The 26,098-nt window shown below is 43.9% G+C and overlaps 1 protein-coding gene across 2 annotated transcripts; it reads right to left on the bottom strand.

Annotated features, from left to right (window-relative positions):
- Window positions 1-5,151: 5,151 nt before the first annotated feature.
- Window positions 5,152-24,429, bottom strand: LOC135477604 (probable proline iminopeptidase). 2 transcript variants are annotated; one of them, XM_064757769.1, is made up of 7 exons: window positions 24,417-24,429; window positions 20,905-21,265; window positions 20,031-20,206; window positions 18,913-18,997; window positions 17,816-18,009; window positions 16,617-16,761; window positions 5,152-7,086 (listed from the first exon to the last, which is right to left on the bottom strand). In XM_064757769.1, the coding sequence occupies exons 2-7, from the start codon at window positions 20,923-20,925 to the stop codon at window positions 6,976-6,978; spliced, it is 732 nt and encodes a 243-aa protein (XP_064613839.1). In that variant the 5' UTR covers window positions 20,926-21,265; window positions 24,417-24,429; the 3' UTR covers window positions 5,152-6,975. The 2 variants fall into 2 exon arrangements, with proteins under 2 accessions (XP_064613839.1, XP_064613838.1); XM_064757768.1 differs by lacking the exon at window positions 24,417-24,429 and having other exon boundaries at window positions 20,905-21,505.
- Window positions 24,430-26,098: the final 1,669 nt, after the last annotated feature.

Genomic DNA, 26,098 nt, shown 5'->3' with positions numbered 1-26,098 from the left:
GGTGGGTGGGTGGGGGGGGGGGGCTCAGCAGGCAAATGTGTTTTCCTTAAGCGGCATAATACTATGCTTGCGTTGTTTTTGGCTTAAATTTTTTAGAGAAATACTCAATGTCAGACTTAAAGACACAAAACTTTTATCAATTTACTGAACTTTACTGATCTCTGCAGATGGAGGCAGTGTGAATAGCAAGGAAAACACTAAAATGAAGTATGAATCAGGTGAAAGACCATGAAAGGCATAGAAAACACTAAAATGAAGTATGTATCGGATGAAAGGCCATTAAGGGCATAGAAAACACTGAAATGAAGTATGTATGAGATGAAAGATCATTAAGGGCATAGAAAACACTAAAATGAATTATGTATCAGGTGAAAGACCATTAAGGGCAGAGAAAACACTAAAATGAAGTATGTATTGGATGAAAGATCATTAAGGGCATAGAAAACACTAAAATGAATTATGTATCAGGTGAAAGACCATTAAGGGCATAGAAAACACTAAAATGAAGTATGTATCAGTCTGAGTATTCCTGTAGAGCTTACATGCAGATTCTGTTTGTACAACCAGGGGTTATTGGTCACTGAACTAGTGGTAAACATGGACCCTTTTTCCCATGCTTCATAATGGGCTGACCATTGTCTTTTCGCCCACACTACAGCGATCGTGTGATCTTCAGCTTCTGGGCCGTCATCCAGAATAATTATGGTTATTGAGCCATTAGGTTATTCAGTTATGCTACCTGATCAAGGGAGGCATAGCGCCATCTGGTGTTGTCCATTAAAGAGAAGATAACTCTGTGATATAGTTCATTGCTCAGTGATATTGCCCATAGAGTTAAACCTCTGTGTTATTCTTCCTTAGACAATACCCAGATGGCGCTATGCGCTATCTTGGTCATGGGCCATTACTGAGAGCTATATGCATATCTTTTGGCCATGGGCCGTTACTGAGAGCTATATGCATATCTTGGCCATGGGCCATTACTGAGAGCTATGTGCATATCTTGGCCATGGGCCGTTACTGGGTATTGAATCCCATTAGTACAGTATGCAAGTTTATGTGTGGATAATTTATTATACACCTGGGAAAGTTTGTCAAGGACAGTTGTTTACACCTGAGGTTTAATTCCCCCACCCATGAAGCTGTCAGCCATTGTAGAAAACTCAATAAGCATAGTATTGCTTAAACAGCGAGAAGAAATAAATAAACTTGCATGAAATTAAATTCATCAACATGCCTGTTTTCGATGATCAAGAAAATTTGAGGTGTTTTGAACCCATGATTTGTTATGAAAAACTAGTGGATGAATTTCTTGTTTTGAATTGTTCCTACACCAGTGATAAGCGGAACTGTTTTACCTAATGATTTGTGCATCACTAATTCCGAGGTTCAAATGACGTTTGTTTAAACTTGACTTTGTCACAAGATTTGTCTGGTATTCGGTCACGAGAAGGTTTTTTCTTTTGATCAAATCAGAAAACTTTTAATCTTCCATTACTTATAATATCTTTATTTTTTTAAGTTTATTAGTATTTAAGGGCTAACACATAAGGTGTGTTAATTTCTGTAATAATTTATATACATGTAAATTATGAGATATAGGGTCAAGGTTGGTACCCAAGCATTCCAGTTCAGTCCAAATGGCACATATTTAAACTAAATAAAAGTAGATTTTAGAAATGTTGTTTGAAGCGCATTGCTTGTATTTTAGTGAAGTGATATGTATTCTTATGTACTTATGGAGACTATTTTAAACAAATGTGGATACGGAGTGATTATGTAGCTCTATTTTTGTACAAGTTTCGTTACAGGTTCACTGTCCTTGCCAAAGAAAAGCATCTGACATTGTCACATTCGGTTTCACGTCCAGTCTGTACTGTACAATGTAAAACTTAACAGACACATTATTGCGCGTATGTTAAAAGTATATCTAATGGTGTAAGAAGAAAAGTGATTTACGGATGTGATTTTGATATTTTCACATGGTAATTGTGTAGCTTCCTTAATTTGAATACTGTATAAGCAGGCTGCAAATGTTCTACAGCTATTGCAAGCCACAGGCTTGCCTGTGGTGAGGCACTTGATCACCTGTGGTTTGCCAGCGTTGTGCCACCAGCCTGCCTGTTTTGAGGGACTAGCTTGACTGTGGCGAATCACAAGCTTGCCTGTGGTGAGGCACTGGCTTATCTGTAGTTTGCCACAGGTGAGCTACCAGCCTGCCTGTTTTTAGGGACTAGCTTGACTATGGTGAGGCACTGGATTACCTGTGGTTTGCCAGCAGTGTGCCACCAGCTTGCCTGTTTTGAGGGACTAGCTTGACTATGGTGAGCCACAAGCTTGCCTGTGGTTTGCCAGAGGTTTGCCACCAGCCTGCCTGTTTTGAGGGACTAGCTTGACTATGGTGAGCCACAAGCTAGCCTGTGGTGAGGCACTGGCTTGCCTGTAGTTTGCCAGCGGTGTGCCACCAGCCTGCCTGTTTTGAGGGACTAGCTTGACTATGGTGAGTCACAAGCTAGCCTGTGGTGAGGCACTGGCTTGCCTGTAGATTGCCAGCGGTGTGCCACCAGCCTGCCTGTTTTGAGGGACTAGCTTGACTATGGTGAGCCCCAAGCTAGCCTGTGGTGAGGCACTGGCTTCCCTGTAGTTTGCCAGCGGTGTGCCACCAGCCTGCCTGTTTTGAGGGACTAGCTTGACTATGGTGAGCCACAAGCTAGCCTGTGGTGAGGCACTGGCTTCCCTGTAGTTTGCCAGCAGTGTGCCACCAGCCTGCCTGTTTTGAGGGACTAGCTTGACTATGGTGAGCCACAAGCTTGCCTGTGGTTTGCCAGAGGTGTGCCACCAGCCTGCCTGTTTTGAGGGACTAGCTTGACTATGGTGAGCCACAAGCTAGCCTGTGGTGAGGCACTGGCTTCCCTGTAGTTTGCCAGCGGTGTGCCACCAGCCTGCCTGTTTTGAGGGACTAGCTTGACTATGGTGAGTCACAAGCTTGCCTGTGGTAAACCACTAGCTTGTTGATAACTTGCCTGTAGTGAGTCACTAGCTTGCTGCTAGTTTGCCTGTGGAATTATTATGGAATATTAATTCCAAATGAGTTTAGGCCTCCCTATCCAGACCATAACATACATGCACGTAACTCCGCATCCCAGATGGTACAAGTGTGCTTGTGGCCACACTTGTGGCATGTGTGGTGTGCTAGTGAATTGCTACAAGTGATGCGCCAGTGGCAAGCTATTGGCCTGCTTTAAGTGAGCTGGTTGTCTGCTACAAGTGTACTATTGGTTATGTAGTTGCCTGAGTTACAGTGTATGTGTACACAGATGCTTGTGGTATTTCTGTGATGATGATTTTAAGATTGTTGATACAACACATTTGTGTTTAATTCAGGACTTGCCTTTTGGAATCCCAGAGCTGGATTACTTGAACAAATCTTGTGATTAGCTATTAAAGCTATTTCCAAAGAGGTAGTCACATGACCAGTCACACTTAAGGACAGCTTGTACTATGTTGCTGAAAAACTTAAGAAACTTCTTTGGAAGAATATCTGGTATGCCACATTTCTATGAAAAATATAATAAATCAAGATGAAATTAACGTCGTGGTCTATTGGTTCATTCTTACAATACGGAAAAATACTTAAAATTTCACCCCATTACTGTGTTTCACATCTGATCTTAAAAATGTGTTTTGTTTTAAAGTAAGATGGTGATCAGTAGGCGTACATCAAAAGTATTTATTAAAATGTATTGGTCTTTAAACATGCTCTTTTTGGCGACAAAATTTGAAATCATTTACCATATGGTGAAAGCCGTGTCCTTTTTGAAGTCTTTGGTATGCCACAACCTGGATTTGATTCTAGGTCTCACAGTTTTGAGCAAGTGAAGTCTGTCCTCATGGTGACAGGCAAAACTCTCCCTGAAGCATGATTACACCTTTCATGGATATTTCACACCCATGTAAACCACTGCAAATATAAATCACTGGAAGCAAATGCAAGGCCTAAAATCAGGAGGTTGTTGAAGTACCTTTTGAAGTGCACTGCATGATTACTCTATTAATCTCGTTTTGAACGGCACTGATTGGTTGCTCTATGAACTCTTGTTTTGAAGGGCACTGCATGGTTATTCCATGAACTCTTGTTTTGAAGGGCACTGCATGGTTATTCTATGAACTCTTGTTTTGAAGGGCACTGCATGGTTGTTCTATGAACTCTTGTTTTGAAGGGCACGGCATGGTTACTCCATGAACTCGTTTTGAAGGGCACTGCATGGTTACTCCATGAACTCTTGTTTTGAAGGGCACTGCATGGTTACTCCATGAACTCTTGTTTTGAAGGGCACTGCATGGTTATTCTATGAACTCTTGTTTTGAAGGGCACTGCATGGTTACTCCATGAACTCTTGTTTTGAAGGGCACTGCATGGTTACTCCATGAACTCTTGTTTTGAAGGGCACTGCATGGTTACTCTATGAACTCTTGTTTTGAAGGGCATTGCATGGTTATTCTATGAACTCTTGTTTTGAAGGGCACTGCATGGTTACTCCATGAACTCTTGTTTTGAAGGGCACTGCATGGTTACTCCATGAACTCTTGTTTCTGGTCTCCATCCATAACAGCCGTAATACATTCATAAAGTGAAAAGTTTTCGATTACGCTGTTGAACATCAATCAATCAATCAATCAATCATTCAGCCCTCCAGATGGATCCCAGAGAAAATTACCATAAATTTTCAGGTACATGACAAACTGCCTGACAAATAAACAGCTGTAAATGGTGATTTTGAAGTTTCAGGTGTGTGGAGAACTAGCCATGGTGCTTTAAGCAAACTACAAACGTCAGCTTTTTAGTGTTAGTCTGCCAACAACCTTTGGATGGTCGTGGGTTTCTGCCTGGTTTCCTCCCACCATAATGCTGACCACCATCGTATAAGTGAAATATTTTCAAGTTAAAACATAAAAGTCCAAGCGGGGAATCAAGTAAATTGATAAATTGTGATGCGGTTCTTCTTGTCGTACATAAGCTATACAAATTAATTGTACTGCTACAATTACATATATACTGGATAAAATGAGCAGACCAGGTGTTTCAAAAATTAGACGAAATAGGGTACATACATGTACTTCTAAATATTATACACACGACTGAGACACAACTATGATCATTATCTGTAATAGTGTAATTGTAGTAATTACTCTGTAACTATTATGTATTACACATTATGATAGAGAAGTCTATTACTGGGGCCTCATGCACAGAGCAATCATAGCCTAAGTTACGATCAACTTACCTACAATCGCTTTGTGCAAGTACAAACTCTGAACTGCAGAATATCAGCCCTGTTTAACAATTAAACAGCAGGGCAAGAAGAAGGTCTTGCAACGATGCAAGTATTATTTTGACAAGGGCCAACTGTTTGGTACAGGGCTAAACTGACTGTCTTATCATGATCACGAATTAAATTCCATGTTCTCCAGTTCTGACTCCAGTCAGGACTAAACTGAGCTGACATATTACAAGACTGGAATTCTCTAATAATTAAAGTGGGTACTGGCTGAATAATTTGCTAGTTATGTCCTGATCCAGGCTGAAAGGCTGAACGTCAATCATGCAAATACATAAATACATTAATAAAATTAGGTGATGAACCAGTAGATGACAACATCATGGCAAACAAATCCATTAACCACAACTATTATAGGCATCAGTAAATGTCAGTGTACATGCAATCAGGAGACAAATCAGTAAATCACACAGTAAAATTACGAGATCAATCACTAAATCACAGTATAAGTAGGAGGTGATTCAGTAAATGACAGTATAGCTCGAAAATTAATCAGTAAATGACAGTATAATTAGGAGATGAATCAGTAAACCACACAGTATAATTAGGAGATGAATCAGTAAATGACAGTATAATTAGAAGATGAATCAGTAAATGACAGTGTAATTAGGAGATGAATCAGTAAACCATACAGCATAATTACGAGATGAATCAGTAAATGACAGTATAATTAGAAGATGAATCAGTAAACCACACAGTATAATTAGGAGATGAATCAGTAAACCACACAGTATAATTAGGAGATGAATCAGTAAATGACAGTATAATTAGAAGATGAATCAGTAAATGACAGTATAATTAGGAGATGAATCAGTAAACCACACAGTATAATTAGGAGATGAATCAGTAAATGACAGTATAATTAGAAGATGAATCAGTAAATGACAGTATAATTAGGAGATGAATCAGCAAACCATACAGCATAATTACGAGATGAATCAGTAAATGACAGTATAATTAGAAGATGAACCAGTAAACCACACAGTATAATTAGGAGATGAATCAGTAAATGACAGTATAATTAGGAGATGAATCAGTAAACCACACAGTATAATTAGAAGATGAATCAGTAAATGACACAGTATAATTAGAAGATAAATCAGTAAATGACAGTATAATTAGAAGATGAATCAGTAAACCACACAGTATAATTAGGAGATGAATCAGTAAATGACAGTATAATTAGGAGATGAATCAGTAAACCACACAGTATAATTACGAGATGACTCAGTAAATGACAGTATAATTAGAAGATGAATCAGTAAACCACACAGTAGAATTAAGAGATGAATCAGTAAACCATACAGCATACATTAGAAGATGAATCAGTAAACCACAGTGTATAATTAGGAGATGAATCAGTAAACCATACAGCATAATTAGGAGATGAATAAATAACTTATTTATATACACTACATGTCGCTGTTAAAATTTTCATTTTGCTGGATTCTGATTAATTCATCCACTGTATTGGGTCACTTAAGAGCTTTTGTAATGTTTTATTGATTTCTTATCAGAAAAACTGGTATGTAGTCACCCAAAGTATAGTTTAAGGCCTTTATGTGTATTTTTACACGTACAGAAACATTCTAAAGTTTTAATAAGGAAGAACAGTCATGGCTTAACTGTGCTATGGTCAGAGTGTTTTGAACTTTTCGGCAGCCTCCAAAAGTTTCTGCCCCACGCCTGGTTCCCGTGAGGTGTGTCCGCCATCTGGGACGATATGGAAGTCTGCCTCAGGCCAACGCTGCAAAACAAATACACACAGGACAGGACATCAGAAAGTGGTCTGGCTAGGATAAGAACACTGGTTACATAGGTCATGCTGTCATGTGACAGCGTAACTGTACGCATACACGGGAAGGCCTGGCAGCAACCTGCGGAATGTCATGGGTTCCCTCCCGAGCTCTGTCTGAGCATAATGCTGGCCACCATCATATAAGCCAAATATTCTTGAGTACAATATAAAACACCATTCAATTAAATTTAACTTTACGAACTTAATTCAATGAAGAATTCATTCACTGATTGTTGTCTATAATGTCACACTCAAGAATTTTTCACTAATACGATGCCAGTCAGTTTTATGGGTGGAGAAAAGCATAGTGCTGGAAGTACAGGTAATGAGGAACCCATTCAAACATTATAAACCAGAAAAGATATACAAATCATATTTGTGAAACGAACGCAAATGGCTGTAAAAGTGCAAGACTGCCTCATTACTGGTATTGTCTCCACTCCCCAAACCAAATGCCAGAGCAGCAGGGCAATCTATATGTAAACTCCACCTCACTTAGATGTTAGTAGTTATTATGCAAAGCCCAGGCTGCCCTCATGGGACAGACCATGTCATAACGTCCCACACAACTGTACTATACTGTAGTTACCTTATGCAGAGCCCAGACTGTCCTCATGGGACAGACCATGTCATAACGTCCCACACACCTGTACTATACTGTAGTTACCTTATGCAGAGCCCAGGCTGTCCTCATGGGACAGACCATGTCATAACCTCACACACACCTGTACTATACTGTAGTTACCTTATGCAGAGCCCAGACTGTCCTCATGGGACAGACCATGTCATAACGACCCACACACCTGTACTATACTGTAGTTACCTTATGCAGAGCCCAGGCTGTCCTCATGGGACAGACCATGTCATAACGTCCCACACAACTGTACTATACTGTAGTTACCTTATGCAGAGCCCAGGCTGTCCTCATGGGACAGACCATGTCATAACGTCACAAACACCTGTACTATACTGCAGTTACCTTATGCAGAGCCCAGACTGTCCTCATGGGACAGACCATGTCATAACGACCCACACACCTGTACCACATTGTAATTACCTTATGCAGAGCCCAGGCTGTCCTCGTGGGACAGACCATGTCATAAAGACCCACACACCTGTACTATACTGTAGTTACCTTATGCAGAGCCTAGGCTGTCCTCATGGGACAGACCATGTCATAACGACCCACACACCTGTACTATACTGTAGTTACCTTATGTCCTCATGTGACAGACCATGTCATAACGACCCACACACCTGTACTATACTGTAGTTACCTTATGCAGAGCCCAGGCTGTCCTCATGGGACAGACCATGTCATAACGTCCCACACACCTGTACTATACTGTAGTTACCTTATGCAGAGCCCAGGCTGTCCTCATGGGACAGACCATGTCATAACAACCCACACACTTGTACTATACTGTAGTTACCTTATGTCCTCATGGGAGAGACCATGTCATAACGACCCACACACCTGTACTATACTGTAGTTACCTTATGCAGAACCCAGGCTGTCCTCATGGGGACAGACCATGTCATAACATCCCACACACCTGTACTATACTGTAGTTACCTTATGCAGAGCCCAGGCTGTCCTCATGGCACAGACCATGTCATAACAACCCACACACTTGTACTATACTGTAGTTACCTTATGTCCTCATGGGACAGACCATGTCATAACGACCCACACATCTGTACTATACTGTAGTTACCTTATGCAGAGCCCAGGCTGTCCTCATGGGACAGACCATGTCATAACCTCACACACACCTGTACTACATTGTAATTACCTTATGCAGAGCCCAGGCTGTCCTCATGGGACAGACCATGTCATAACGTCCAACACACCTGTACTACATTGTAATTACCTTATGCAGAGTCCAGGCTGTCCTCATGGGACAGACCATGTCATAACGTCCCACACAGCTGTACTATACTGTAGTTACCTTATGCAGAGCCCAGGCTGTCCTCGTGGGACAGACCATGTCATAACGACCCACACACCTGTAGTATACCGTAGTTACCTTATGCAGAGCCCAGGCTGTCCTCATGGGACAGACCATGTCATAAAAACCCACACACCTGTACTATACTGTAGTTACCTTATGCAGAGCCCAAACTGTCCTCATGGGACAGACCATGTCATAACGTCCCACACACCTGTACTATACTGAAGTTACCTTATGCAGAGCCTAGGCTGTCCTCATGGGACAGACCAATGTCATAACGTCCCACACACCTGTACTATACTGGAGTTACCTTATGCAGAGCCCAGGCTGTCCTCATGGGACAGACCATGTCATAACGACCCACACACCTGTACTATACTGGAGTTACCTTATGCAGAGCCCAGGCTGTCCTCATGGGACAGACCATGTCATAACGACCCACACAACTGTACTATACTGTAGTTACCTTATGCAGAGCCCAGACTGTCCTCATGGGACAGACCATGTCATAACGTCCCACACACCTGTACTATACTGTAGTTACCTTATGCAGAGCCCAGGCTGTCCTCATGGGACAGACCATGTCATAACCTCACACACACCTGTACTATACTGTAGTTACCTTATGCAGAGCCCAGACTGTCCTCATGGGACAGACCATGTCATAACGACCCACACACCTGTACTATACTGTAGTTACCTTATGCAGAGCCCAGGCTGTCCTCATGGGACAGACCATGTCATAACGTCCCACACAACTGTACTATACTGTAGTTACCTTATGCAGAGCCCAGGCTGTCCTCATGGGACAGACCATGTCATAACGTCACAAACACCTGTACTATACTGCAGTTACCTTATGCAGAGCCCAGACTGTCCTCATGGGACAGACCATGTCATAACGACCCACACACCTGTACCACATTGTAATTACCTTATGCAGAGCCCAGGCTGTCCTCGTGGGACAGACCATGTCATAAAGACCCACACACCTGTACTATACTGTAGTTACCTTATGCAGAGCCTAGGCTGTCCTCATGGGACAGACCATGTCATAACGACCCACACACCTGTACTATACTGTAGTTACCTTATGTCCTCATGTGACAGACCATGTCATAACGACCCACACACCTGTACTATACTGTAGTTACCTTATGCAGAGCCCAGGCTGTCCTCATGGGACAGACCATGTCATAACGTCCCACACACCTGTACTATACTGTAGTTACCTTATGCAGAGCCCAGGCTGTCCTCATGGGACAGACCATGTCATAACAACCCACACACTTGTACTATACTGTAGTTACCTTATGTCCTCATGGGAGAGACCATGTCATAACGACCCACACACCTGTACTATACTGTAGTTACCTTATGCAGAACCCAGGCTGTCCTCATGGGACAGACCATGTCATAACATCCCACACACCTGTACTATACTGTAGTTACCTTATGCAGAGCCCAGGCTGTCCTCATGGCACAGACCATGTCATAACAACCCACACACTTGTACTATACTGTAGTTACCTTATGTCCTCATGGGACAGACCATGTCATAACGACCCACACATCTGTACTATACTGTAGTTACCTTATGCAGAGCCCAGGCTGTCCTCATGGGACAGACCATGTCATAACCTCACACACACCTGTACTACATTGTAATTACCTTATGCAGAGCCCAGGCTGTCCTCATGGGACAGACCATGTCATAACGTCCAACACACCTGTACTACATTGTAATTACCTTATGCAGAGTCCAGGCTGTCCTCATGGGACAGACCATGTCATAACGTCCCACACAGCTGTACTATACTGTAGTTACCTTATGCAGAGCCCAGGCTGTCCTCGTGGGACAGACCATGTCATAACGACCCACACACCTGTAGTATACCGTAGTTACCTTATGCAGAGCCCAGGCTGTCCTCATGGGACAGACCATGTCATAAAAACCCACACACCTGTACTATACTGTAGTTACCTTATGCAGAGCCCAAACTGTCCTCATGGGACAGACCATGTCATAACGTCCCACACACCTGTACTATACTGAAGTTACCTTATGCAGAGCCTAGGCTGTCCTCATGGGACAGACCAATGTCATAACGTCCCACACACCTGTACTATACTGGAGTTACCTTATGCAGAGCCCAGGCTGTCCTCATGGGACAGACCATGTCATAACGACCCACACACCTGTACTATACTGGAGTTACCTTATGCAGAGCCCAGGCTGTCCTCATGGGACAGACCATGTCATAACGACCCACACACCTGTACTATACTGTAGTTACCTTATGCAGAGCCCAGGCTGTCCTCATGGGACAGCCATGTTATAACGTCCCACACACCTGTACTATACTGTAGTTACCTTATGCAGAGCCCAGGCTGTCCTTATGGGACAGACCATGTCATAACGACCCACACACCTGTACTATACTGTAGTTACCTTATGCCTAGCCCAGGCTGCCCTCATGGGACAGACCATGTCATAACGTCACACTCACCTGTACTATACTGTAGTTACCTTATGCAGAGCCCAGGCTGCCCTCATGAGACACACCATGTCATAACAACCCACACACTTGTACTATACTGTAGTTACCTTATGTAGAGCTCAGGCTGTCCTCATGGGACAGACCATGTGATAACGATCCACACACCTGTACTATACTGGAGTTACCTTATGCAGAGCCCAGGCTGTCCTCATAGGACAGACCATGTCATAACGTCACACACACCTGTACTATACTGTAGTTACCTTATGCAGAGCCCAGGCTGTCCTCATGGGACAGACCATGTCATAACAACCCACACACCTGTACTACATTGTAATTACCTTATGCAGAGCCCAGGCTGTCCTCATGGGACAGACCATGTCATAAAGTCCCACACACCTGTACTATACTGGAGTTACCTTATGCAGAGCCCAGACTGTCCTCATGGGACAGCCATGTCATAACGTCCCACACACCTGTACTATACTGTAGTTACCTTATGCAGAGCCCAGACTGTCCTCATGAGACAGACCATGTCATAACGTCCCACACACCTGTACTATACTGTAGTTACCTTATGCAGAACCTAGGCTGTCCTCATGGGACAGGCCATGTCATAACGACCCACACACCTGTACTACATTGTAATTACCTTATGCAGAGCCCAGGCTGTCCTCATGGGACAGACCACGTCATAACGTCACACACACACCTGTACTACATTGTAGTTACCTTATGTAGAGCTCAGGCTGTCCTCATGGGACAGACCATGTCATAACGACCCACACACCTGTACTATACTGTAGTTACCTTATGCAGAGCCCAGGCTGTCCTCATGGGACAGCCATGTTATAACGTCCCACACACCTGTACTATACTGTAGTTACCTTATGCAGAGCCCAGGCTGTCCTTATGGGACAGACCATGTCATAACGACCCACACACCTGTACTATACTGTAATTACCTTATGCCTATCCCAGGCTGCCCTCATGGGACAGACCATGTCATAACGTCACACTCACCTGTACTATACTGTAGTTACCTTATGCAGAGCCCAGGCTGTCCTCATGAGACACACCATGTCATAACAACCCACACACTTGTACTATACTGTAGTTACCTTATGTAGAGCTCAGGCTGTCCTCATGGGACAGACCATGTGATAACGATCCACACACCTGTACTATACTGGAGTTACCTTATGCAGAGCCCAGGCTGTCCTCATGGGACAGACCATGTCATAACGTCACACACACCTGTACTATACTGTAGTTACCTTATGCAGAGCCCAGGCTGTCCTCATGGGACAGACCATGTTATAACAACCCACACACCTGTACTACATTGTAATTACCTTATGCAGAGCCCAGGCTGTCCTCATGGGACAGACCATGTCATAAAGTCCCACACACCTGTACTATACTGTAGTTACCTTATGCAGAGCCCAGACTGTCCTCATGAGACAGACCATGTCATAACGTCCCACACACCTGTAATATACTGTAGTTACCTTATGCAGAACCTAGGCTGTCCTCATGGGGACAGGCCATGTCATAACGACCCACACACCTGTACTACATTGTAATTACCTTATGCAGAGCCCAGGCTGTCCTCATGGGACAGACCACGTCATAACGTCACACACACCTGTACTACATTGTAGTTACCTTATGTAGAGCTCAGGCTGTCCTCATGGGACAGACCATGTCATAATGTCACACACACCTGTACTATACTGTAGTTACCTTATGTAGAGCTCAGGCTGTCCTCATGGGACAGACCATGTCATAAAGACCCACAGACGTGTACTATACTTTAGTTACCTTATGCAGAGCCCAGGCTGTCCTCATGGGACAGACCATGTCATAACGACCCACACACCTGTACTATACTGGAGTTACCTTATGCAGAGCCCAGGCTGCCCTCATGGGACAGACCATGTCATAACCTCACACACACCTGTACTATACTGTAGTTACCTTTTGCAGAGCCTAGGCTGTCCTCATGGGACAGACCATGTCATAACGACCCACACACTTGTACTATACTGTAGTTACCTTATGCAGAGCCCAGGCTGTCCTCATGGGACAGACCATGTCATAACGACCTACACACCTGTACTATACTGAAGTTACCTTATGCAGAGCCCAGGCTGTCCTCATGGGACAGACCATGTCATAAAGACCCACACACCTGTACTATACTGTAGTTACCTTATGCAGAGCCCAGGCTGTCCTCATGTGACAGACCATGTCATAACGACCCACACACCTGTACTACATTGTAATTACCTTATGCAGAGCCCAGGCTGTCCTCATGGGATAGACCATGTCATAACGACCCACACACCTGTACTATACTGTAGTTACCTTATGCAGAGCCCAGGCTGTCCTCATGTGACAGACCATGTCATAACGACCCACACACCTGTACTATACTGTAGTTACTTTATGCAGAGCCTAGGCTGTCCTCATGTGACAGACCATGTCATAACGACCCACACACCTGTACTATACTTTAGTTACCTTATGCAGAGCCCAGGCTGTCCTCATGGGACAGACCATGTCATAACGACCCACACACCAGTACTATACTGTAGTTACCTTATGCAGAGCCCAGGCTGTCCTCATGGTACAGACCATGTCATAACGACCCACACACCTGTACTACATTGTAGTTACCTTATGTAGAGCTCAGGCTGCCCTCTTGGGACAGACCATGTCATAAAAACCCACACACCTGTACTATACTGTAGTTACCTTATGCAGAGCCCAGGCTGTCCTCATGGGACAGACTATGTTATAACGACCCACACACCTGTACTATACTGTAGTTACCTTATGCAGAGCCCAGGCTGTGCTCATGTGACAGGCCATGTCATAACGACCCACACACCAGTACTATACTGTAGTTACCTTATGCAGAGCCCAGGCTGTCCTCATGGGAGAAACCATGTTATAACGACCCACACACCTGTACTATACTGTAGTTACCTTATGCAGAGCCCAGGCTGTCCTCATGGGACAGACCATGTCATAACGACCCACACACCTGTACTATACTGTAGTTACCTTATGCAGAGCTCAGGCTCTCCTCATGGGACAGACCATGTCATAACGACCCACACACTTGTACTATACTGGAGTTACCTTATGCAGAGCCCAGGCTGTCCTCATGGGACAGACCATATCATAACGACCGACACACCTGTACTATACTGGAGTTAAATTATGCAAAGCCCAGGCTGTCCTCATGGGACAGACCATGTCATAACGACCCACACACCTGTACTATACTGGAGTTACCTTATGCAGAGCCCAGGCTGTCCTTATGGGACAGACCATGTCATAACGACCCACACACCTGTACTATACTGAAGTTACCTTATGCAAAGCCCAGGCTGTCCTCATGGGATAGACCATGTCATAACGACCCACACACCTGTACTATACTGGAGTTACCTTATGCAGAGCCCAGGCTGTCCTCATGGGACAGATAATGTCATAACGACCCACACACTTGTACTATACTGTAATTACCTTATGCAGAGCCCAGGCTGTCCTCATGGGACAGACCATGTCATAACGACCCACACACCTGTACTATACTGTAGTTACCTTATGCAGAGCCCAGGCTGTCCTCACGGGACAGATAATGTCATAAAGACCCACACACCTGTACTATACTGTAGTTACCTTATGCAGAGCCCAGGCTGTCCTCATGTGACAGGCCATGTCATAACGACCCACACACCAGTACTATACTGTAGTTACCTTATGCAGAGCCCAGGCTGTCCTCATGGGAGAAACCATGTTATAACGACCCACACACCTGTACTATACTGTAGTTACCTTATGCAGAGCCCAGGCTGTCCTCATGGGACAGACCATGTCATAACGACCCACACACCTGTACTATACTGTAGTTACCTTATGCAGAGCTCAGGCTCTCCTCATGGGACAGACCATGTCATAACGACCCACACACTTGTACTATACTGGAGTTACCTTATGCAGAGCCCAGGCTGTCCTCATGGGACAGACCATATCATAACAACCGACACACCTGTACTATACTGGAGTTAAATTATGCAAAGCCCAGGCTGTCCTCATGGGACAGACCATGTCATAACGACCCACACACCTGTACTATACTGGAGTTACCTTATGCAGAGCCCAGGCTGTCCTTATGGGACAGACCATGTCATAACGACCCACACACCTGTACTATACTGAAGTTACCTTATGCAAAGCCCAGGCTGTCCTCATGGGATAGACCATGTCATAACGACCCACACACCTGTACTATACTGGAGTTACCTTATGCAGAGCCCAGGCTGTCCTCATGGGACAGATAATGTCCATAACGACCCACACACTTGTACTATACTGTAATTACCTTATGCAGAGCCCAGGCTGTCCTCATGGGACAGACCATGTCATAACGACCCACACACCTGTACTATACTGTAGTTACCTTATGCAGAGCCCAGGCTGTCCTCACGGGACAGATAATGTCATAAAGACCCACACACCTGTACTATACTGTAGTTACCTTATGCAGAGCTCAGGCTGTCCTCATGGGACAGACCATGTCATAACGACCCACACACCTGTACTACATTGTAATTACCTTATGCAGAGCCCAGGCTGTCCTCATGGGACAGATAATGTCATAACGACCCACACACATGTACTATACTGTAGTTACCTTATGCAGAGCCCAGGCTGTCCTCATGGGACAGACCATGTCATAACGACCCACACACCTGTACTATACTGTAGTTACCTTATGCAGAGCCCTGGCTGTCCTCATGAGACAGATAATGTCATAACGACCCACACACTTGTACTATACTGGAGTTACCTTATGCAGAGCCCAGGCTGTCCTCATGTGACAGGCCATGTCATAACGACCCACACACCTGTACTATACTGGAGTTACCTGATGCAAAGCCCAGGCTGTCCTCATGGGACCGACCATGTCATAACGACCCACACACCTGTACTATACTGGAGTTACCTTATGCAGAGCCCAGGCTGTCCTCATGGGACAGATAATGTCATAACGACCCTGAATAATGATTCCTGGCAGATGACGAATCTTGACCACATCATCCAAAAGCTGTGTGTCCGACCTCAGCCATCCTCCATGTATAAAATAGTGGCTGCACAGAAATAAGAAATTGCTAAGAAGCTATTCTCTGTTTCATATTTCATATTTCTTATTAATTTATTGCTGTTAAATGTAATACACAAAAGATTTTACTTCTACAAAGACCATCAGTTTTATGGGTGGAGGAAACTGATGTGCCTGCTGTAAACCACCGACCTTCGGCAAGTGACTGAGTAACTTTCACACATGTGATTTACAAATACATGTGTGCATGCCATACTGTTGGCCTTCAAACGAATGTTATACTGCACAAACAGCCACATGCATGAGCCGAGCATCATCGGTGTACTGTCACGCCCAAAAATACAGCAGTATTACTGCTGTTACTTCATCGGTACACTGTCACACCCAAAAATACAGCAGTATTACCGCTGTTACTTCATCGGTGTACTGTCACAACCAAAAATACAGCAGTATTACCGCTGTTACTTCATCGGTACACTGTCACCCCAAAAAATACAACAGTGTAACCGCTGTATACATGATCAACGAGTAAAACACTCAACTGTCGATGTCCTTCAAAGCCGCCGATCTACAAAGTGCGCAACTGAAAAGTACGCCGACATCCGTAACCCAATATAGACACACGCTTATACACACACTGACATCAGTGGTCCATTTCCATGAGTCAATGACTGCATCCGAAAAAACATACCGCCTGTCGTTTTCATTGTGAATGTTTGCACACTGCATAAAGCAGTATTTCCGTGGGGGTATTCGGATGTTCTCTTCACTGGGCAGCGTATCGAGACAGCTGTCACTCGGCACACAGGATTGACCAGTTAAGCGCTGAACCAAAGACCCATCCTCCACAAAGTAGGATCTGTGAAGTACACACCCGAAAAATGCGCCAACATTTGTTTTAGCACAACTGATGAAAGTCATAAAAGCTGGCAAATCGATATGCCCGTTTTTTTTATTCGCATAGGACTGAACATATTTCCCGGTGCAATTTGATGCTTTGATACTGACATGACTGAGTGTCCCTCCCACTCCCCACGCACCACCTTTTGAACAGGTCACACATGCTCCCTGGTGTAGCTTACCACGCAGTAACGGCATGCTCGAGATCAGCCACATCACTCTTCTGTCGTCGGGCCTCTATCTCTTCTTCGTCGGCCACCAGCTGTGACAAAATATCTTCCCACCTGTTCCAGGCTCGAATACACAGCAGTTTTTCCTCAGCATCATCGCCTGTCATTCGTCGATGATATGCACTCAACAAATCACCACGCTCACCCTGCAACATCCATGTTCCCCATTTAATTAAATATTCGTGGTTGAGGGGGTTTAATAGCATGCCAGCACAGCACAATGACCGAAAAGCCTCCCACCAATGCGGTAGCTCGGAATTCAAGTCCAGCTCACACTGGCTTCCTCTCCAGCTGCATGTGCGAAGGTCTGCCAACAACCTGTGGATGGTCCTGGGTTCCCCAGGGCTCTGCCCGGTTTCCTCCCACCATAATGCTGGCCGCCATCGTAGAAGTGAAATATTCTTCAATGTGGTCATGAAGTAAATAAATAAATAAATACACTATATCCATATAGCAGACAGCCGATACATGAATGGTTAGTATTCCTCAACGTTTTTACATTTAAAGTGTGATTTTTTAATATGATTTTGGGGACAAAACAAATGATGGGTGGGTTTGCCAATTCTTCAGCACTCCACAATAAGTATACTTTTATCAATTTAGTGATAAGTGAAATCACTGTATTTATTTATTTGATTGGTGTTTTACGCCCCACTCAAGAATATTTAACATGGCAATGACCAGCATCATGGAGGGTGGAAACTGACCTGAGCCCAGGGGAAACCATCCGCAGGTTACTGACAGACCTTACAACGTCTAAAGAATGTACACGCATGTGAACAAACATTACTGTATTTCGCTTAAAGTCTTTAAAATGATACTTCTGATGCCAACTCTTAAGTTGTTCTAATGAGAAATTAATCAAAATTTACAAAAAGTTATTCAGTGGAAATATGTGGCTGAATGAATCTGATTCAAGTAAAATGTGTTACTGGAAAATAATAAAATAAAATAGGTAACATACACTAGCATAAACATACATTACATACATGTATTTATCCCTTATTAGCAGAAATGTAAAATTCACAACAACAACAAAATAACCTTACTTCAGGAATCACACTGACATAATCCTCCCAGTAATCAGGAAAGACAGTGTTGGCTCCAGCTTGTTTTATCCACATGTTCTCCCGCCTGAAAAAGTGCAATTCAAAAATAAAATAGACAAAATTAATAAGGTACATGTATATCTGTGAATTTACTGAAAATTATATGTATTTGACTTCTTTATTTATTGATAGTTGTTTATTCACTCCCTCGAGAATTTTTTCATACAAGATCTACAGCTACAAAGACAGTTAGTTTTAAAGGTGGAGGAAGCCAAAGTGCCTGGGTTAAACCACTAACCACTAGCAAGTTACCGATCAACATTTTCACGTGTGCATATATATGTATGCTCACCATACTGGTTGACGGGGTCTTCAATGAATGTTTATAAACTGTGGACAGAGCCGCACGAGTGTCATCAACAGCTTGTTGTCACCAAGGCTGAGATTGCGCCCATACCTCCTGTAGTGTCATCCCCCACTCACTCACAGCCACCCCCCCACCTCCCACTCCCAGCCATCCCCACTCACTATCAGCCATCCCCACCCACTCCCAGACATCCCCCACTTACTATCAGCTATCCCCACCCACTATCAGCCATCCCCACCCACTCCCATACATCCCCCACTTACTCCTAGCCACCCCCACCCACTCCCAGCCATCCCCACCCACTCCCAGCCATCCCCACTCACTATCAGCCATCCCCACCCACTCCCAGCCATCCCCACTCACTATCAGCCATCCCCACCCACTATCAGCCATCCCCACCCACTCCCAGACACCCCCCACTTACTCCTAGCCACCCCCACCCACTCCCAGCCATCAGCACTCACTATCAGCAATCCCCACCCACTCATAGACATCCCCCACTCAGTCATAGCCACCCCCACTCCCAGCCATCCCCACTCACTATCAGCCATCCCCACCAACTTGCAGACATCCCCCACTCACTCCCAGACATCCCACACCCACCCCTAGCCAGCAAAGTCCTCATCTAATCCCCTCCAGCCCCCATCCGCTCTCAGCCAACCTCCACCCGCTCTCAGCCAACCTCCACCAACTCTCAGCCAGCCCCCATCCACATTCAGTCAGGCACACAGAAGGTGTACTAAACACACACCTGCTGATGGTGTATATACCCCTGATGATGATGCCTTTCACCCTGTCTGGGTGGCTCTCAGAGTAAGCAAGCCCCAGGGCTGAGCCCCAACTGCCCCCAAATACCACCCACTTCTCTATGCCCAGGTGAGTCCTCAGGCGCTCCACATCTGCCACCAGGTGCCATGTTGTGTTTTCCTGTCAACAAACAGTCCATGGCACATAGGACTTCATGTATGCCTGCATGAAAGCTTTTATTATTAGCCTTACAATACACATTGTTAATGGGATGACCTGTCAACACGTTAGGCATGTTACCACTAAGCTACAAACAATGCAACCAAGTACTATTTTGTGAATGAAACGCCAAAATGAAGGGTACCCTATTTCTTCTAATGTTTGGGACACCTGGTCTGATCATTCAGCCAATATATATGTAACTCTAGCAGGAATATTGATTTTCTTTTTTCTCACATGGTTAGACCATCTAATGCAATACTCATGTCTTTACTTTTCCAAAGGCTGGTAAAGAAATGCAATATTCTATTTTCACCTCTATTAATATCTGTCCCAAAAATTAGAAGAATAAGGCTACCAAAAATGATCACATAATCAATGTGGTTTAGTTTAAAGTAGGATTTTAAATTAATATGCTATCATTTTCAACCAATGAGAATGCTAGGATGTCCATAATCATAAAATATGCAAAATAAGCTTGTTCAGCGATGACACCAGGTTAAAAGGGGGCAATCCTTTCAGCATCAGCTGTGACTTGAAGTAATCACATTTTATTAAAAAACTTGGCAAGTGGCCCAACTGACCGGTGAATCAATCAGAAACAAGGAACATGTTTAACTTGAGAAGTACTAACCTTTGCATGAACAACAGTAACATACCTTCCAATAAACTGCCATCATCAAAGGATGGGCCTGGAGTTCAATGAAGACCGCTCATCTTGGTTTGTCAGTAACTACGTGGTTTACGCTGGACACTGCGGTGCCCTCAGTACTCATAAAACTGGCTGTCATCATACGAGTGAAAACTTCTGGAGCATGGCATTCAATAACAATCAAATAGATAAATAACTGAGACGCTACATCTGGGGTCATTTTAACATAAATTGCTACAATCACCCTTAGGTCAGCTGCAGGAGTAGACTTTCCACTGCCCCTCTGGTCAAATAGAATAACTCTGTACACTTTGGGGTCAAAGAAACGTCGATCTTTAGTGCTTAAACCCGATCCCGGTCCTCCATGTCTGCCAAGTACAGTAATAATGGATTAGTAAAGACCTACTCAGTGTAATTCTTCAACCTATTCACATGATTGCATGGTGATTTGTGGGCATTATTCTGGGTAAACTGACTACATCATACAATTTGTAAAAGCCCCAAAATTTGCCAGCCCAATCCTGTTTGATTAGCTTGATATTCAGATTGAAACAGAGCATAATTGTCCTGCAAAATATATGCTGGCTGAGGCTCACTTTTACAGTGTCACTACCGATAGCCTACAGGTCTTCTGTATGGCATTCCAACAAGAAGGAGCACTTTTACACTGTCACCACCGATAGCTTACAGGTCTTCTTTATGGCATTCCAACAAGAAGGAGCACTTTTACACCACTGTCACTACCGATAGCCTACAGGTCTTCTGTATGACATTCCAACAAGAAAGAGCACTTTTACACTGTCACTACCGATAACCTACAGGTCTTCCGTATGGCATTCTAACAAGAAGGAGCACTTTTACACTGTCACTACTGATAGCCTACAGGTCTTCTGTATGGCATTCCAACAAGAGTTAGCACTTTTACACTGTCACTACCGATAGCCTACAGGTCTTCTGTATGGCATTCTAACAAGAAGGAGCACTTTTACACTGTCACTACCGATAGCCTAAAGGTCTTCTGTATGGCATTCCAACAAGAAGGAGCACTTTTACACTGTCACTACCGATAGCCTACAGGTCTTCTGTATGGCATTCCAACAAGAAGGAGCACTTTTACACTGTCACTACCGATAGCCTACAGGTCTTCTGTATGGCATTCCAACAAGAAGGAGCACTTTTACACTGTCACTACCGATAGCCTACAGGTCTTCTGTATGGCATTCCAACAAGAAGGAGCACTTTTACACTGTCACTACCCATAGCCTATAGGTCTTCTGTATGGCATTCCAACAAGAGGGAACACTTTTACACTGTCACTACCGATAGCCTACACGTCTTCTGTATGGCATTCCAACAAGAAGGACCACTTTTACACTGTCACTACCGATAGCCTAAACGTCTTCTGTATGACATTCCAACAAGAGGGAGCACTTTTACACTGTCACTACCGATAGCCTACAGGTCTTCTGTATGGCATTCCAACAAGAAGGAGTACTTTTACACTGTCACTACCCATAGCCTACACGTCTTCTGTATGGCATTCCAACAAGAGGGAGCACTTTTACACTGTCACTACCGATAGCCTACAGGTCTTCTGTATGGCATTCCAACAAGAAGGAGCACTTTTACACTGTCACTACCGATAGCCTACAGGTCTTCTGTATGGCATTCCAACAAGAAGGAGCACTTTTACACTGTCACTACCGATAGCCTACAGGTCTTCTGTATGGCATTCCAACAAGAAGGAGCACTTTTACACTGTCACTACCGATAGCCTATAGGTCTTCTGTATGGCATTCCAACAAGAGGGAGCACTTTTACACTGTCACTACCGATAGCCTACACGTCTTCTGTATGGCATTCCAACAAGAAGGACCACTTTTACACTGTCACTACCGATAGCCTAAAGGTCTTCTGTATGGCATTCCAACAAGAGGGAGCACTTTTACACTGTCACTATCGATAGCCTACAGGTCTTCTGTATGGCATTCCAACAAGAAGGAGTACTTTTACACTTTCACTACCCATAGCCTACACGTCTTCTGTATGGCATTCCAACAAGAGGGAGCACTTTTACACTGTCACTACCGATAGCTTACAGGTCTTCTGTATGGCATTCCAACAAGAAGGAGCACTTTTACACTGTCACTACCGATAGCCTACAGGTCTTCTGTATGGCATTCCAACAAGAGGGAGCACTTTTACACTGTCACTACCGATAGTCTACAGGTCTTCTGTATGGCATTCCAACAAGAGGGAGCACTTTTACACTGTCACTACCGATAGCCTACAGGTCTTCTGTATGGCATTCCAACAAGAGGGAGCACTTTTACACTGTCACTACCGATAGCCTACAGGTCTTCTGTATGGCATTCCAACAAGAGGGAGCACTTTTACACTGTCACTACCCATAGCCTACAGGTCTTCTGTATGGCATTCCAACAAGAAGGAGCACTTTTACACTGTCACTACCGATAGCCTACAGGTCTTCTGTATGGCATTCCAACAAGAGGGAGCACTTTTACACTGTCACTACCGATAGCCTACATGTCTTCTGTATGGCATTCCAACAAGAAGGAGCACTTTTACACTGTCACTACCGATAGTCTACACGTCTTCTGTATGGCACTCCAACAAGAAGGAGTACTTTTACACTGTCACTACCGATAGCCTACAGGTCTTCTGTATGGCATTCCAACAAGAAGGAGCACTTTTACACTGTCACTACCCATAGCCTACACGTCTTCTGTATGGCATTCCAACAAGAAGGAGCACTTTTACAGTGTCACTACCGATAGCCTACAGGTCTTCTGTATGGCATTCCAACAAGAAGGAGCACTTTTACAGTGCCACTACCGATAGCCTACACGTCTTCTGTATGGCATTCCAACAAGAAGGAGCACTTTTACACTGTCACTACCGATAGCCTACAGGTCTTTTTTATGGCATTCCAACAAGAAGGAGCACTTTTACACTGTCACTACCGATAGTCTACAGGTCTTCTGTATGGCATTCCAACAAGAGGGAACACTTTTACACTGTCACTACCGATAGCCTACAGGTCTTCTGTATGGCATTCCAAAAAGAAGGAGCACTTTTACACTGTCACTACTGATAGCCTACAGGTCTTCTGTATGGCATTCCAACAAGATGGAGCACTGCACGCTTAGTAAGTCATGCGCAGTTAAATTTAAGATCCATGAATGTGTAAATATTCGGTGCTTTTAATTAGGGCGTAGCTAATATGGCAAAAAACAAAAAACAAAAACAAAAAACAAAACAAAACAAAACAATCATAACAAATCTGATCATAGCTGTTGTTCATTTTGGGTTATTTGGGGTGCATCAGGGTGCTTATACACAGGTACGCCTGCCAAGTCACAGGCTTGCACAACACCAGGCGCTCAACACATCGAAAGTAACTTGTAAAAGACTGCCGTGTAGTCTACACATTACTAACAGATTCCAAGAACTCGTCAGTCTTTATAATTACGTGGTTTATTAGAATACGATGCTTACAACACAACTACTGGTTTCCCATCCTCTGGCACCTGACTGCTTCGTAATACAGCTCATGGATGTCTGACACGCGCAAACGACCGGTATCAAAGGCTTCGGTTTCCGGATAGAACTCCATGGCTTCTCGCGTCGTCTTCTGGCCTGATCGAAATGCGATAAAGGGAGGTAACTCTCATCGACATCTGTTGATATCGGACGAAATGATGTTGATGGGGGCAACTCGGACAGTACACCAAGGTCCTTTGATAGACAATTAAACTGAGTTAAATACCAAATAAAAAAAATTAAATACTTCTACACCGCAGAGTTTCATCTTTCTTATTTTATAGTATGTTTTATTTTGATGATACTTGTAGTTTTATTGAGTCTACACACATCTACATATAAAGAGCTTTTATGTGTTTATTTATTTATTTATTTGATTAGGGTTTTTATGCGGTGCTCAAGAATGTTTCACTTCTACGACGCCGGCCAGTATTATGTCAGCATTAATGATGATGCATTTTTGAATGATCAAATTAAAGCAATCTATGCGTGTCAAGTGGCCAAAAAAGCTGAAGTGACACTGGCCCCAATATGGTCAGAAAGGCCACAGTAGAATTCTTAGTAGTAGAGTTTTCTAAAAAATAAATCAAACTATTTTTCCCGGACCATTTTGAATGGTCTTTCTTCTGATATATACTTCATGCTAGCCTTTAAGCCCATAAGCCTACACATTCAGGTATACCGGACTTCACAAGGTTTTAATTTTGTCTAAAGGACCTATGGCTACATGTAAATGTAAAAATGTAGGAAGAAATAGGGTCCGTAAAGCTCTCCTGTATGATATGATACAAATGCTTAAAAACCGCTACATTTAATTTTATGCATAAAAATTTCAGATAGCAGTACAGTTTAATGGCATGGTAACGCTGTTTTAATTAATAAGCAGACCTTGTCATAGGCCTATAATGTCACTGTGACACTCCGTGGTAAAGTGGGGGTGAGGCATATTTACGTGCGTGTGTGGATGTATGTACCGGTAGACCTATGCTTAAGTTTCACGTCGTACTTTTTCAGTCATATGGCAACGGGAATCATTAGGTATGCAGCAAGTCCTGTACGTTTCCTTGCTCCAACCCCTCAGAGGCGAGCACCAAGCAAGACAGCAGCAAGTACCATTTTCAGTCTTCGGTATGACCCTAAGCGGGGTTGATACGGCCGGGTCTCCAGACTTCGAGGCGGGCGCTCTAACCATTAGATCATCGAAGAGGCGTGGTAAAACGGGGTAGTTAGCATGGACCCTCGAGTAATATGGCCACAGACCCCCATTAGTTTTCCCAAAGCGACAATGTTAACGTTTAGCGCTGTAGCTCAGTCCCAAACATTCAGTGGCCAATAAGCTTTGGTGCATAGGCCTACATGGCCCAGCCTGTGAGAAAGAAGCCATAAAAAATCTTGACATAGGTTGACCGTCAAAATCTGGACCTTTCTATGCCGGCAGCTGGGAATTTCAAACTTTCATCATTAAAACTCATACCTGCCCAAAGCTTAGACAATTTCCATCACTTCTGATACCAAGCATGCACCTGTACACCAAAAACGGCAGGTGGCAGCAAAAAAAAAGACTTTACACCCTAAAATACACAGAACTACAATCGTACCGAAAAACGGAAGTTGTAATGGGGGTCTGTGTCCATATG

This window comes from Liolophura sinensis, chromosome 11 (genome assembly GCF_032854445.1).
Source record: "Liolophura sinensis isolate JHLJ2023 chromosome 11, CUHK_Ljap_v2, whole genome shotgun sequence".
In the NCBI taxonomy this organism is placed as follows: domain Eukaryota; kingdom Metazoa; phylum Mollusca; class Polyplacophora; order Chitonida; family Chitonidae; genus Liolophura; species Liolophura sinensis.
Note: the sequence above shows the minus strand (reverse complement) of the source record. Positions and strands in the feature narration are given on the sequence as shown.